At 37.1% G+C, this 16,304-nt stretch overlaps 2 protein-coding genes across 5 annotated transcripts in view; one reads left to right on the forward strand and one right to left on the reverse strand.

Moving 5' to 3' along the window:
* Positions 1–16,304, forward strand: part of ACSM3 (acyl-CoA synthetase medium chain family member 3) — an 82,287-nt gene that overhangs the window by 65,006 nt on the left and 977 nt on the right. For 2 of the 3 annotated variants that reach the window (XM_043456008.1, XM_043456007.1), the window contains exons 6-12: positions 2,050–2,206; positions 2,690–2,769; positions 3,940–4,066; positions 5,193–5,273; positions 12,594–12,695; positions 13,670–13,797; positions 13,900–13,999. In XM_043456008.1, coding sequence (XP_043311943.1) covers positions 2,050–2,206; positions 2,690–2,769; positions 3,940–4,066; positions 5,193–5,273; positions 12,594–12,695; positions 13,670–13,797; positions 13,900–13,999 — 775 coding nt within the window. The remainder of the gene's footprint in view (positions 1–2,049; positions 2,207–2,689; positions 2,770–3,939; positions 4,067–5,192; positions 5,274–12,593; positions 12,696–13,669; positions 13,798–13,899; positions 14,000–16,304) is intronic. The other variant, XM_043456010.1, reaches the window with a different exon arrangement.
* ERI2 (ERI1 exoribonuclease family member 2) overlaps positions 1–16,304 on the reverse strand; it is a 51,030-nt gene that overhangs the window by 17,495 nt on the left and 17,231 nt on the right. The window lies entirely within an intron of this gene.

Consider the following 16,304-nt stretch of genomic DNA (forward strand, 5'->3'; position numbering starts at 1 on the left):
TTATACAGTGGAATTGGCAAATAGATTCAAAGGATTAGATCTGAAATACAGAGTGCCTGAAGAACTACGGACAGAGGTTCATGACATTGTACAGGAGGCAGTAATCAAGATCATCCCCCCAAAAAAGAAATGCAAAACGACAAAATGGTTGTCTGAGGAGGCCTTACAAATAGTTGAGAAAAGAAGAGAAATTAAAGGCAAAAAGAAAAGGTAAGATATACCCATCGGGATGCAGAGTTCCAAGGAATAGCAAGGAAAGATAAGAAAGCCTTCCTCAGTGATCAATGCAAAGAAATAGAGGAAAACAACAGAATGGGAAAGACTAGAGATCTCTTCAAGAAAATTAGAGATACCAAAGGAACATTTCATGCAAAGATGGGCACAAAAGTACAGAAATGGTATGTACCTAACAGAAGCAGAAGATATTAAGAAAAGGTGGTAAGAATACACAGAAGAACTATAGAAAAAAGATCTTCATGACCCACATAACCACAATGGAGTGATCACTCACCTAGAGCCAGACATTCTGGAATGTGAAGTCAAGTGGGACTTAGGAAGCATCACTACGAACAAAGCTAGTGGAGGCGATGGAATTCCAGTTGAACTATTTCAAATCCTAAAAGATGATCCTGTGAAAGTGCTACACTCATTATGCCAGCAAATTTGGAAAACTCAGCAGTGGCCACAGGACTGGAAAAGGTCAGTTTTCATCCCAATCCCAAAGAAAGGCAATGCCAAAGAATATTCAAACTACTGCACAATTTCACTCATCTCACACACCAGCAGAGTAATGCTCAAAATTCTCCAAGCCTGGCTTCAACAATATGTGGATCAAGAACTTCCAGATGTTCAAGCTGGATTTAGAAACGGCAGAGGAACCAGAGATCAAATTGCCAACATCCACTGGAACATCGAAAAAGCAAGAGAGTTCCAGAAAAACATCTACTTCTGCTTTATTGACTCTGTCAAAGCCTTTGGCTGTGTGGATCACCACAAACTGTGGAAAATTCTTAAAGAGATCATAATACCAGACCACCTTACCTGCCTCCTGAGAAATCTGTATGCAGGTCAAGAAGCAACAGTTAGAACCAGACATGGAACAACAGACTGGTTCCCAACTGGGAAAGGAGTACATCAAGGCTGTATATTGTCACCCTGCTTATTTAACTTATATGCAGAGTACATCATCTGAAATGCTGGGCTGGATGAAGCACAAGCAGGGATTAAGGTTGTCGGGAGAAATATCAATAAAATCAGATACACAGATGACACCACCTTATGGCAGAAAGTGAAGAACTAAAGAGCCTCTTGATGAAAGTGAAAGAGGAGAGTGAAAAAGCTGGCTTAAAACTCAACATTCAAAAAACTAAGATTATGACATCTGGTCCCATCACTTCATGGCAAATTGATGGGGAAACAACGGAAACAGTGACAGACTTTAATTTCTTGGGTTCCAAAATCACTGCAGATGGTGACTGCAGCCATGAAATCAAAAGAGGCTTACTCCTTGGGAAATAAGTTATGACCATCCCAGACAGCATATTAAAAAGCAGAGACATTACCTTGCCAACAAAGGTCTGTCTAGTCAAGGTTATGGTTTTTCCAGTAGTCATGGATGGATGTGAGAGTTGGACTATAAAGAAAGCTGAATGTCAAAGAATTGATGCTTTTGAAATGTAGAGTTGGAGAAGACTCTTGAGAGTCCGTTGGGCTGCAAAGAGATCAAACCAGTCAATCCTGGAGGAAAACAGTCCTGAATATTATTGGAAGGACTGATGTTGAAGCTGAAACTCCAATACTTTGGCTACCCGATTCGAAGAAGGGACTCATTGGAAAAGACCCTGATGCTGGGAAAGATTGAAGGCAGGAGGAGAAGGGGACAACAGAGGAATCGATGATTGGATGAAATCACTGACTTGATGGACATGAATTTGAGCAAGCTCCAGGAGTTGGTGATGGACAGAGAAGCCTGGCATGCTACAGGCTATGGGGTCAGAAAGTGTCGGACACGACTGGGCGACTAAACTGAACTGATTCTTTGTTTCCTAGGTTCTGGCTGGATTTGACCCCTTTGGATGTCATGTGGAATACCTCTGACACAGGCTGGGCAAAATCTGCATGGAGTAGTGTTTATTCTCCATGGATCCAGGGAGCATGTGTATTTGCACATTATTTGCCGCGGTTTGAGCCAACTTCCATCTTGCAAGTAAGGCAGAGCACAAGAGGTCAATATTTAGAAGTGAATTAGCACTATTATTGACAGGACTAGTGAATAAAGTAACTTGTAGACATTAGAGTAGATAACGTTATTTAAGGTATTCCACAATAGAAAATCAGTAAGCCTGAAAAGATATACAGAGGAAAGGTGTGAGAGTGTTTGTGTGTGTGAAAGTCGTTCAGTTGTTTCCAACTCTTTGCGAGTCCATGAACTGTATTATACAGTCCATGGAATTCTCCAGGCCAGAATACTGGAGTGGGTAGCCTTTCCCTTCTCCAGGGGACCTTCCCAAACCAGTGATCGAACCCAGGTCTTCCCCATTGCAGGTGGATTTTTTACTAGCTGAGCCATAAGGGAAGCCCATGAGAGTGTTTACATTAGAATAAATAATGGTCTAAGTTTTACTATGTCTACCATAGGTATTTAAGCACTTATTAAAAATTGTGTAAGACCACTTCTTCTAAATTGCAGACACTTTCCAAGTTTCCCATCACAGTCTTCTGTTCAGCACCAACTGCATATAGAATGCTTGTACAGAATGATAAGGCCAGGTAAGCAAAGTTGCTAAGTGGGCACTTATGGGCAGAGAGGAAAGGAAGAGGAAGATACAAAATAAAAGATCTCTCTGCCTAAAAACATATCTCCAGATCAGTAGGTATGGTATTTAGCAATCTTTTCTCTTCCTTGTCCTTCTTGCTTATATTCTGTACATGATAACTACTATATCCAGTGTGGGTTCCCTCAAGCAGAGAGCGGAAAGATGGTTCAAGCCACAGGTATAGCTCTGAGCCCAGTGTTTATCCTTTGTCTGTTATATGAGCTGAGAAAATATATGTCACCCCTATTCAAAACCCTATCCCAGAAAACAGGAAAGAAAATGAATGTCTTTTACTTTATTACTGATTCCATTTGAAAGTATTACTTGGTCACTACTTTTAAATTGATTTTATTTAATTTTTAAATGGAAATAATTAAATTAAAATTCAGTTCCAAACTATAATTAATAATACTGTATTACATATTCGAAGTCGCTAAGACAGTAGATCTTAAAACTTCTCATCACAGGAAAAAATAGTCTTGTAACTATGTAGGGTAGCAGCAGATGTTAACTAGACTTATTGCGCAATCATTTCACCATATGTACAAATATCAAATCATGACATTATAAACCAAAAAGTAATATAACATTATAGCCTTGGTTACACTAGTCATGTTTCAAGTGCTCAATAGCCACACAGGACTAGAGGATACAGTAGTGGACAGCTCAGTATAGAAATTTCTGTCATAACAAAAAATTCTATTGGATAGTACAACCCAGGAGCATCTTCATTCCATTTTTTTTTTTTAAACAACTGTATACTGTTCTATTGTATAAATGCTCCACAGTCAATTTAACCAATTAGGAAGCTTTTTATCACTGATTTAACATAATATTACGTGGTACCTTCCCTAGGGATGGCATGGTTTTTCTTTGCAACAAGTCACACCACTCCCAATCCTCCCCCCGCTTCCCCCACCCTCTGCCAATAAAATGGAGAAAAAGAAGAAACAAAACTTGATGTTTGGGAGTCATTTCATGATAAAATGCTTTGTTTATTTTGTATCAGAGAAAGTTAGGGGAAAAACTAAAACATTTTGTACTGAAATTTCACTAGAAATAATCCTAATTTCCATTTTTATCCATTTTCCTCCTAAATTTAACTCCTTATCTGTCTTCTGAGAAACTATAAGTTCAAAAGCTTAAAGCACTGTGTAACTGCTGGGGAACCAATCAACCCTGAAGTGACTGAACAATGGAGAAACAGGACAGGTCTGGATATCTACGAAGGATATGGACAGACTGAAACGGTATACAGACTTCACTGAAAAGACATGGCTGAACTCAATTCAGTCAGATAAATAAAAACCAAAGTGCTACGATGTGTAAAATAGCTAGTGGGAAGCTGCTGCTATATAACACAGGGAGTTCAGCCTGGTGCTCTGTGATCACCTAGAGGGGTGGAATGGGGGTGTGTGTTGAGGGAGGTTCAAGAGGGAGGGGAGATATATATGTATATAAATATATAATTATGACTGATTTGCATTGTTGTATGGGAGAAACCAACACAACACTGTAAGGAAATTATCCTCCAATTAAAAAAAATTGTTTATTGTAGCTTTGTGATTGAGGGATAGGGAGGAAATGGAGTGATTAGAAGAAAGAGTTTCTTAAAAAAAATGAGGGAAGATGGTTACAAAAGAGCTCTGTAAGAGATGCAATTGTTTAGATAGTCATTCACTGAGGAAAGCCACTATATAATTGACTAGGACCAGGGCATTAAAAATTTTTAATTCAACAATACTAGATCTATAAAAAGATTTCTCTTTGTATAATAAGGAAATATCTTAGGGCTTTGCTGCAAAAATAGAAAATGCTGAGCTCTTTGTTACTTGAAATATTAAGTCTGCTGGACAATTCCTTGAGAGGAACACTCTAAAAAGGTTTATCTAAAGAGCTCATAGAAATAAGAAGAAATTCTAGAGGAAATGAAATAACAAAAATTGTTATATAGGAAAGAGAGGGATAAGATAGAGCAGATAAGGGAAAGACTGAAATAAATTTTTCATTGTCTTTATATACTGCTTCAATTTATGAACCATGAGAAAGTACTACCTGGTCAAAAATTAAAATACAAAAAATAAAATAAAAACAAAAATCAATGAATTTATTAAATAGAAATAGCATAACAAGTATCATGTGAATATGAGTATAAATGTTTTCATAAATATGGATGTTTCAGTAGTTACAAATTTACTTAATATTTTAACTGTATTAGTGTCTATCTATAATTCTTGAGAGCAGAAAATATGTTTCAATGTGAGCCTGATTCATAGTAAGCTCTGAATAAATATCTATTGAATGAATGCACGGTGGATAAATGAATAAATATGAGTTACTTGTAATGTTACTTTACTCTTTTTTATTCTTAACTAGGTACTAGTCTGTGGAAATTTTAAGGGAATGAAAATTAAGCCTGGCTCAATGGGAAAACCTTCTCCTGCTTTTGATGTTAAGGTTTGTACATCCCTTTCCAGGAAAATATTTAACAACCCAATCTGTTTACCCCTACTCCACTTCTACTCCCTTACACTATTAGTTTTGGTGATGATTATGCTACTTCCATGATATCTTAACTTCCACATAAAGATGGAAAAGGTTTAGAAACATTAGCTTGTCTCTTTTTTTCTCCAAAGCAGTTATTTGTGCCAAATAGTTGTATGCATTTTATAAATATTTATTTCCAGAAGGAATCTATGATAGACATGGCAATATCAGAACCATTTTACAGATGAGGCTGAGAGAGGTTAAAGGACTCACCCAAGGTTACATAGTAGCTGCTAGTTCTAGAATAAGCAGCTTAGGTTCGTACCTAAGCAATCTGGTACGAACATCCATACTCTTAACTGCAACACTACATTACCCCTTCTGGTTAGGGAGCTCCAGATCTTCTAAAAGGGTTGACTAGGACAAAAGAGGCTACAATTCAACAGTGGCTATAGGTTATCCCTCTTCCAGCAGCATGCTTGGCCAGTTCCTTGCAGTCAAGAAACTATTTTCACCACTTGATCCTGAGGGGGCATCCTATTACCCCATTAGCGCACTTTGCTCAGGGTTAGAATTGTTCTCAGATCAATCCAGCCAAAGGTAAGTGTAGACAAAGGAAGTTATATTAATACATAAAACAATACCAACAAAAAAACAAAATGGATGAGTTTACAGAGAACTCAGAATCAAACTTAACTACAACTAACCTTAGTTGTAGATTAGACCAATGTTTCCCCAGCTTATCTGATCATAAAGAATCATATAGGTCCATGTTAAAAATACAAATTCTCAGGCTTCTTCTTTAGAGAGTCTGATTCAATAAATTTACTGTAGGATCCTGAAATCCTAAGGTGTTTTAAACAAGCACCTCAGGTAATTCTAACTCTGCTATGAAAACTTGTCTAAAGGTAGGATTGCCTGATGGCTTTTATTCTGGCTCTGCTATTCATTACTGAGTATCTCTGGGTAAGCTGTTATAGTCTGTTTCCTGATATATAAAACAGGGACCAAGGTGAACAACCTGTTCCAGTTTGACTGGAACTTATTTAGCTTTCAGTTCAATTCAGTCACTGTCGTGTCTGCCTCTTTGTGACCCTATGGACAGCAGCACACCAGGCTTCCCTGTCCATCACCAACTCCCGGAGCTTGCTCAAACTCATGTCCATTGAAGTCAGTGACGCCATCCATGTCTCCTCCTGCCTTCAATATTTTCCAACATCAGGGTCTTTTCAAATGAGTCAGTTCTTCGAATCAGGTGTCCAAAGTATTGGGGTTTCAGCCTTAGCACCAGTCCTTCCAATGAATATTCAGGACTGTTTTCCTTTAGGATTGACTGGTTTGATCTCCTTGCAGTCCAAGGGACTCTCAAGAGTCTTCTCCAACACCACAGTTCAAAACCATCAATTTTTGATGCTCAGCTTTCTTTACAGTCCAACTCTCACGTCCATTCATGATTACTGGACAAACCATAGCTTGGACTAGATGGACATTTGTCAGCAAAGTAATATCTCTGCTTTTTAATATGCTGTCTAGGTTGGTCATAGCTTTTCTTCCAAGGAGCAAGCATCTTTTGATTTCATGGCTGCAGTCACCATCTGCAGTGATTTTGGAGCCTAAGAAAATAAAGTCTGTCACTGTTTCCATTGTTTCCCCATCGATTTGCCATGAAGTGATGGGACCAGATGCCATGATATTAATTTTTTGAATGCTGAGTTTTAAGCCAGCTTTTTCACTCTCCTCTTTCACTTTCATCAAGAGGCTCTTTAGTTCCTCTTCATTTTCTGCCATAAGGGTGGTATCCTCTGTGTATCTGAGCTTAATGATATTTCTTCCAGCAATCTTGATCCCAGCTTGTGCTTCATCCAGCCCAGCATTTCACATGATGTACTCTGCATATAAGTTAAATAAGCAGGGTGACAATATACAGACTTGATATACTCCTTTCTGTTGGGTCCCTACAATTTATGTCCTTTATTGTGCCTATCTTTGCATGAAATATTCCCTTGGTATCTCTAATTTTCTTGAAGAGATCTCTAGTCTTTCCCATTCTATTGTTTTCCTCTATTTCTTTGCATTGATCACTGAGGAAGGCTTTCTTGTCTCTCTTTGCTATTCTTTGGAACGCTGCATTCAAATGAGTATATCTTTCCGTTTTCTCCTTTTATTTGCTCATCTATTTTATGGCCTCAGACAGCCATTTTACCTTTTTGCATTTCTTTTTCTTGGGGATGGTCTTGATCACTACCTCCTGTACAATGTCATGAACCTCTGTCCATAGTTCTTCAGCCACTCCGTCTATCAAATGTAATCCCTTGAATCTATTTGCCAATTCCACTGTATAATTGTAAGGGATTTGATTTAGGTCATATGTGAATGGTCTAGTGGTTTTCCCTACTTTATTCAATTTAAGTCTGAATTTTGCAGTAAGGAGTTCATGATCTGAGCCACAGTCAGCTCCCAGTCTTGTTTTTGTTGGCAGTATAGAGCTTCTCCATCTTTGGCTGTGAATATGATCAATCTGATTTCAGTATTGACCATCTGGTGATATCCATTTGCAGAGTCTTCTCTTGTGCTGTTGAAAGAGGGTGTTTGCCATGACCCGTGCTTCCCTCATAGCTTAGTTGGTAAAGAATCCACCTGCAATGCAGGAGATCCTGGTTCGATTCCTGGGTCGGGAAGATCCAGTGTTCTTGGGCTTCCCTGGTGGCTCAGCTTGTAATGAACCTGCCTGTAATGTGGGAGACCTGGCTTTGATCCCTGGTTTGGGAAGGTCCACTGGAGAAAGGAAAGGCTGCCAACTCCAGTATCTTGGCTTGGAGAATTCCATGGACTATATAGTCCATGGGCCGCAAGAGTCAGACACGACCGAGCAACTTTCACTATTTAGCTTTAGGCCTGAAAGTATTGATAGTATGTCCTGAGGATACACCCCTGCCTTAGTCATGGGCAAATCAAGATGGTTAGTAACTATAATAATAAAAGGACAGATTTTATAGGTTTCTAGTGAGGATTAATGCAATAATATTTCTAAAGAGCATAGAAAAGTGCTTGGCACATAATAAAGATCCATAAGATAGGTGTTATTAGAAATATAGACCAATGGAACAAGATATAAAGCCCAGAGATAAACGCACACACCTATGGATACCTTATCCACTAAGGATGCAAGAATATGCAATGGAGAAAAGACAGCCCCTTCAATAAGTGGTGCTGGGGAAACTGGATAACTACGTGTAAAATAATGAAATTAGAACACTTCCTTAACACCATACACAAAAATAAACTCAAAATGGACTAAAGACCTACATGTAAGGCCAGAAACTATAAAAGTCATAGGGGAAAACATAGGCATAACACTCTTTGCCATAAATTGCAGCATCTATTTGATGCATCTCTTAGAGTAATGGAAATAACAAAAATAAACAAATGGTATCTAACTAAACTTAAAAACTTGTGCACAGCAAAGGAAACTATAAACAAGATGGAAAGACAACCCTCAGAATGAGAGAAAATAATTGCAAATGAAACAACTGACAAAGGATTGATCTCCAAAATATATAAGTAGCTCAAGCATTTCAATATCAGAAAAAAAAAATAAACTAATCAAAAATGGGCAGAAGATCTAAAAAGACCTTTCTCCAAAGACATATGGCCAACAAACACATGAAAAGATGCTCAAAACTGCTCATTATTTGAGAAAAGGAAATCAAAAAAACAATGAGGTATCACTTCATAATGATCAGAATGGCCAGCATTGAAAAATCTACAAACAATAAATGCTGGAGAGGATGTGGAGAAAAGGGAACCCTCTTGCACTGTTGGTGGGAATATAAATCGGTACAACCACTATGGAGAACAGCATGGAGATTCCTTTAAAAACTAGGAATAAAACCACCACACGACCCAGTAATCCCACTACTGGGCATATACCCTGAGAAAATCATAACTGAAAAAGACACATGTACCCCAAAGTTCATGGCAGCACCATTTACAATAGCTAGAACATGGAAGCAATGTAGATGCTCATCAACAGATGAATGGATAAAGAAGTTGTGGTACATATATACAATGGAATATTACTAAGCCATAAAAAGGAATGAATCTGAGTCAGTGGTAGTCAGGTAGATGAAACTAGAGCCTGTTACACAGAGTGAAGTGAAGTCAGAAAGAGAAAAACAACTATTGTTTATTAACACATATATATGGAATCTTGAAAAATGGTACTGATGAACCTATTTGCAGGGCAGGAATAGGGATGCAGAAGTAAAGAACAGACTTGTAGACACAATGGGGAAGGAAAGGGAGGACAAATTGAGAGAGTAGCATTGACATATATACACTGCCAGGTATAAAACAGATAGGTAGTGGGAAGCTGCTATTAATATACAACACAGAAAGCCCAGTCTGGCACTCCATGATGACATAGAGAGGTGGGAGGGAGGCTCTAGAGGGAGGGATAGTTGTAGTTCTGACTTATTTGGGTTGTTGTATGGCAGAAACCAATGCAACATTGTAGAGCATTTATCTTCCAGTTAAAAATAAAATAATAATGATAATAAAAAGCAAAAGATAGGTGCTATTATTATTATTATTATTCACGCCCCCCCCCTCCAATTTGTTTCCTTTGAAAAGCTTTTCTAAGAAGAGATGGTAGAGCAGCACGTTACATTCAGTAGAAAGACTTAATAGTTCATTGGCTAATATTAATAGGCTGCCTTAAGTTAGAGAAATATTGATGATTAAGCATTATCTGCAGTACAAGTAATCAAGTTGGCATTTCACACAGATTTTTCTCTTAATGACAATCCCCAACATACATGGCTATCAGGGTCTCACAGGCATAGCTGTAGTCATAGCCATTCCAACTGCAGTGTACCACCAGTTCCCCACTCACTCAAGCCCAGTGATTTATTAGAGCAACTATTTTTGAATGAAAACTTGTGTGGACAAGAGGAACAGTGCACTAGCATCTCTACCTTCATTTGTTTATCCAAATCTTTTTTATTTTGGTAAAAAACATGTAACTTAAAATTGATTATTTGACCATTTTTAAGTGCATCATTCAGTGGTGTTAAATAATACCATATTAAATAATGTTGTGCAGCTGTCACCAGATCCATCTCCATAACTCTTTTCATCTTGGAAAACTAAAACTCTGTATCTACTGAACAATAACTTCTCTTCCCACCTGACCCTCACAATCACCATTCTACTTTCTGCCTCTATGATTTTAACTACTTAAAGTACTATATATAAGTGGAATCATACAGTAGTCATTTTTCGTAAACAGCTTATTACATTTAACATAATGTCCTCAAAGTTCATCCATGTTGTAGCATGTGCCGGGATTTTCTTCCTTTGAAGGCTGAATAATGTTCCATTGCATATATGTACCACATCATGCTTGTTTATTCGTTTATTGATGAGTGCTTGGGTTGCTTCCACACTTTAACCATTGTGAATAATGTTATGATAAACACGGTAAACAAGTAACTCTTTGAAACCTTTTTTTATTCTTTTGAGTATATACCCAGAAGTAAAGTTGCTGGATTATATGGTAATTTTATTTTTAAAATTTTTTATTGGAGTATAGCTGACTTACAATGTTGCATTAACACACAACAAAGGTATACAACAGGTATACAACAAAGTGAATCATTTGTACACGTGGTAATTTTAATTTTTTGAGAAATTGCCATACTGTTTTCCACAGTGGCTGTACCATTTTGCATTCCCACCAATAGTGCACAAACATCTTTACCAACACTTGTTATTTTGTTTTTTTGATAGTAGCCATCCTAATAGGTGTGAGATTGTAGTTTTGATATGCATTTGCCTCATGTGGCCACCTTCATTTTTAACTCTTTCCCATGGTCTTTTGTTATTGTGCCCCTCCTTACCTACTTAGGAGCATCTTTAGTGATATTCTAAAATCTGAGCATGTACTCTAACTAGCTGGATGTCAGACTTTTGCAACTTAAAAGATCAAGTCATAATTTTCATATTTAAACATTCTAAGACCCATTGAACAGGGAGGTATGTGATTCTTCCCAGAGACAGAATATTTTATCTATGTTCCCATCTATTAAATAGAAGTCTGTGTAAAGTAATCAGAACTCTTAACATATCTCTTTTCTATCAATAATACCTTGATACCTGCGGCCAAATATTAGATGACTGGGTGGGAATTTACTTTTCAATTTGCAACAATTTAAAAATAAGTCCTTACACTTAGAATTCCTTTGCCTTTTCAGTTTCTTATTGGGGACATAAGACCTTTTTGTTCTGGGGGGCCAGATAAAGATATCCTTTGCTAACAAGCGACATCTCAGATTTGAAGGGTGTATATAAAAGCAGCGTAAAGTTTTCATATGTAGAAACAGCTAAAAGAGCAGAATAGGTAAGCAAGCAATCTGAGAAATGCTTAGTTGTATTTTTAGAAAATGAATTGGACTCCCTGGAAAGATTACACAGAGAAGTATAATGATGAAAAGCACAGGCTCTACAGTGTGATTGCTGAGATTTGAATTTCACCTCAGTCATGCACTGCGTGGCACAACTCTCTGCCTCTGTTTCCTTACATGTAAAATGAGCATAATGATACTCCTAACCAGATAGGGTTGTCTAAGGACGAAAGAAGATAGCACATGTCTATCCGTTCTAACGAAACAGAGCATTAAAATTTATTATGTAGGATGTGGTAAGTGCTTAAATAAATGCCAGCTACTATTAGGTACTTCAGAGAACATGAGGGGATAAGAGAGCAAGGCTTCAGCTTACCCACCACTGTCTCAGCCACAAAACAGTCCCCTTTTCCTGATAACTCACATTTGGCTTCTGAGGTAAGATTTTGTTTGTTTCACAAAGTTGGAAAACCAGTAATGAAATACTTATGAAAGAAAAAGACACTAAGATATATGACAAATGATAAAAGCGGGTTGCAAAACACTATATTATAAAGTGATCCTATTTTTTTCTGTCTATATCATCTCAAAGGATATTACTAGAATGTGATTATTGCTGGATGATAGAATTAAAGAAAAATTTTATTCTGTCACATTTTGCTAACCTGTATTTTACAATGTAATTTACAATAAGAATTTAAATAACTATATTTCTCTTAGGAACTTAAAGTTTTTAATTTTAATTTTGCTTAATTTTTTAAACTTAAAATTTTTCTGAAGTCTGCATTCTTAAATGGCAAAACAGAAACAAAAAATGCAATGCAAAGATTTCAGATGTGGCATTAAATAAAAATTTCCTTAAATAAATTACTCTGTTTCATCCTAGATTTTAGATGTAAATGGCAATGTTCTACCACCTGGAAAAGAAGGAGATATTGGCATTCGAGTTCAACCTAACAGACCAGTTGGCCTTTTTACCCATTATATAGTAAGAGACTTATTACTAAATAGCATCTCATTTCCTATTTATTTCTCAGAAGTGCCTGGTAACTATCCCTATTTGCCACAAAATACAACTAGGATAGCTATTTGGCCTTTTCTTGAGAGATTCGTTGTCCTGAACAGTAATCCCTCAGACTGGGAACTGAAGAAACACCCAAATGCTTATGAAAGAAGGGCATGCTGGTCCCCCCAGGCAAGATCACTGCTCCAAGCCCATGAAAGTAAAAGGAAGGGGGCCCTAGAAAGAAGACTGCCCTCTTAACATCATTAATCCACTCCACTGTAAATCAACCCCCAATAATTTTCCTGAAATCTGATTAGTGGTCTCCCTTCATGGAAAGAGTGAGAGAAACAAAGAATGGGGCACTGGACTTAAGTAAAACCAAACTCCTCACTGTTTGCAAACATACTTTCATCTCTAATTACAATATACAAATTAGAGAAAAGTTTACACCAATATAATCAAAGGCCCAGGTTCTGTCAGTAAATTTTACATAACGTAACAATACTCTTTTGCTTCCTGCCAGATTTACAGAATCAATTTTCTATTTTTGTGTAAGCCAAACCAAATACATAACAAACACACAATAAAACCCTGTTCTTTGACTTATTAGGTATTGGTACTTTAACTCTGTGTATTGACTTCTCTTTTTTCCTATGAGTGTTGAGATATTAACCAATTAGCAAAAGACTTATTTAGCCTACTCCTCTAAGTTCCTGCAATATTTATTTTGTGACCAATCTAAAAAACTTCCCAGCATGACTAGTCTTTGTAGTTATAGTTTACCTTTCTGATATTGGGCTGGCTCAATGTTAGACTTCCATCTCTATTTCTCATGTTAGCTCCTCTTCATTCTAAGAATTCTTAAAAACACCAAAATTTTTTTTCTCCTTAAATATTTAAAAATCCAACTGGATCAAAGAATAACATTCAAAATAAAATTATTACTTGTTTTACAGGATAATCCTACAAAAACAGCTTCAACTCTACGAGGCAATTTCTACATCACTGGGGACAGGGGCTATATGGATGAGGATGGATATTTCTGGTTTGTTTCAAGAGCAGATGATATCATATTATCTTCTGGGTAATTTTCATCTGTGGATATGTCTGTGTTCTGCTTGTTAGTAGTTTGGAGTGAACTTTTTGCTCACCTTTATAAATTCCTGCCTTATGTTTTATTTCCCAGTTACCGAATTGGTCCGTTTGAGGTAGAAAGTGCCCTGATTGAACATCCTGCAGTTGCAGAGTCAGCTGTTGTCAGCAGTCCAGATCCCATCAGAGGAGAGGTAACTGATTCATCTCTACCTTAGTTTGTTGGCAGTCTAACACATACTTTTAAACAGTAGTTCATTGAAACAGAATTGCCTAAATGATTCATTCACTAATTATGTAACTTAGAGACTCATTATTAAATATGCTAGTCAGATAGAAATATGCTAATCAGAATGAACTGCTACAGAATGAGATTGAAAATATACACAATATAAAGAATTTTAATCCTTTCCATGGAGTATTGGGGCAAAGACAGTGTGAATGCCAACAACCCAGGTTCACACCAGAAGCGACCCCATGGGCTGTAGCCTACCAGGCTCCTCCATCCATGGAATTTTCCAGGCAAGAATACTGGAGTGGGTTGTTATTTCCTTCTCCAGGAGATCTTCCCTACCCAGGGATCGAACCCAGGTCTCCGGCATTGTAAACAGACGCTTTATCATCTGAGCCACCAGGGAAGTCAGAAGCTAATTAGGTAGGTTCAAGTTGTTACTCAGATCTGGAAATTAACATGGCCCCTAGTGTAGCTGAGGATAGGCTGGCATCAGATATCAGGACTAGGAACAAGGTCAGAGATAGGAACTAAGTAACCAGAAGCAAGTTGGGTCGGTCAGTAAGTAGAGGCTTCAGGAAATAATAAACAAGACAGAAGTCCTGAAAGCTTACTTCTGTTGGGGCTGATCACATGGTAGTCTGGGTTTAAAGATTCCATGCCACTCTTCAGGTCCTTTTTGCCAGGCATGGTCAATAATATTCCACATTCCAGTAATGCAAGTAGGGAAAAGATTCAGTCATTATTGAAGTTTGTCCCTTTGCTCTGAATTCCATCAGTAGGTGGAATGAGTCTCTCCCCTAACATCAGTCATTTCCTCCTCTGTAAAAGGATTCTGTGAGGGGAATTACACTCCATATTTTGTAATAAATCTATAAGGGAAAAGAAATCTGAAAAAAGCAATATCTTATCTATATCTGAATCACTTTGCTGTACATCTGAAACTAATAAAACAGTTAATCAACTATACTTCAACAAAAAAATTACAAAAAGAGAAGGATACAAAGTTGTAATGTACAGCAGGGTTCCATTTTTAAGTATAAATGTCTTAGGAAAAATAGAAATAATTCACACCACTTTGCTGGTTTTCTCTGGAGAATAAAATTAAAAATGATTTTTAATTTCTTTAAAAAAAGTTTGTGAGGATTAAATAAGTTAACATAGGTATAGGACTTATAACAATACTCAGAACATATTAAGTCATTAAAAATATTTGGTATTAGTTGTAGAAGTATAAGATTTCTTTAACCTAAAATCTGTAAGTGGGCTTCAAAGTTTCTCTGAAATTCTGTGCAAAAGAAATTACTACAACTAATACCTAATATTTTTAATGACTTAGTATGTATGTTCCAGGTATTGTTATAAGCCCTATACCCGTGTTGATTTACTTAATCCTCATAAACTCCTTTCACAGAGAAGGAAATTGAGGCAGAGATGTGTCCTAACTTGCCTGAGATTACAGGCAAAATGTGACTCAAATCCAGGTTGTGTACTTCAGAGTTCATGCCCTTAACCATGTTAGATTGTTCTTTCTTAATTTATCATTTTCTGTCATGGTCTATAAAGAATTCTATAAAGATAAGTTAGATTTTATCCAAGGTGCATGAGTAATCAATATGCAAACCAGTAATTACAAACACTAGTTCTTAAAATAACTTGCCTCTGCACAATTCACTTATAGCAAGGATGAAATTTTTTAATTCATAAACATGTTGATAAGCAATAGAACAAGCATAAATACAAATAAATTTTATGAAATGTCAAATAATGAATAGAATAAAATGATATACATGCATAGACACACATACACAACTGCCTTGCATCAACAGTATGGAATAAAGAGTGGACAGTCTCAGTGAACTGTTTCTTTTAACAAGGATATGGCAAACCCAGTGAGAAGACTGTTTATTAGGACCATACTGAGGGTGGTGACCTAGACTAGATCAGGATGTGTTGTTTTATAAAAGACTGTGCTTAGTTCACTACCAAGTTTCCAAAAGAAAATTTTTTGAAGGGGATAACAGATGAGGCAAGAAGTCAAGACCAGAAATGATCAGAAACAGGTCAGAAAGTAGTTTAAGATGCAGTGAGATGAGACAGTTCAAGTATAGATCAAAATCAAAGTAGGGGTTCCAAAAGCTCTGTTGTATTAAGATCCCCTGGAGTAGGAAATGGCAACCTGCTCCAGTATTCTTGTCTGGAAAATTCCATGGACAGAGGAGCCTGGCAGGCTACAGTCCATGGAGTCAGAGTTGGAGATGACTGAG

The sequence above is a fragment of the Cervus canadensis genome, chromosome 32, assembly GCF_019320065.1.
Source record: "Cervus canadensis isolate Bull #8, Minnesota chromosome 32, ASM1932006v1, whole genome shotgun sequence".
NCBI lineage: Eukaryota > Metazoa > Chordata > Mammalia > Artiodactyla > Cervidae > Cervus > Cervus canadensis.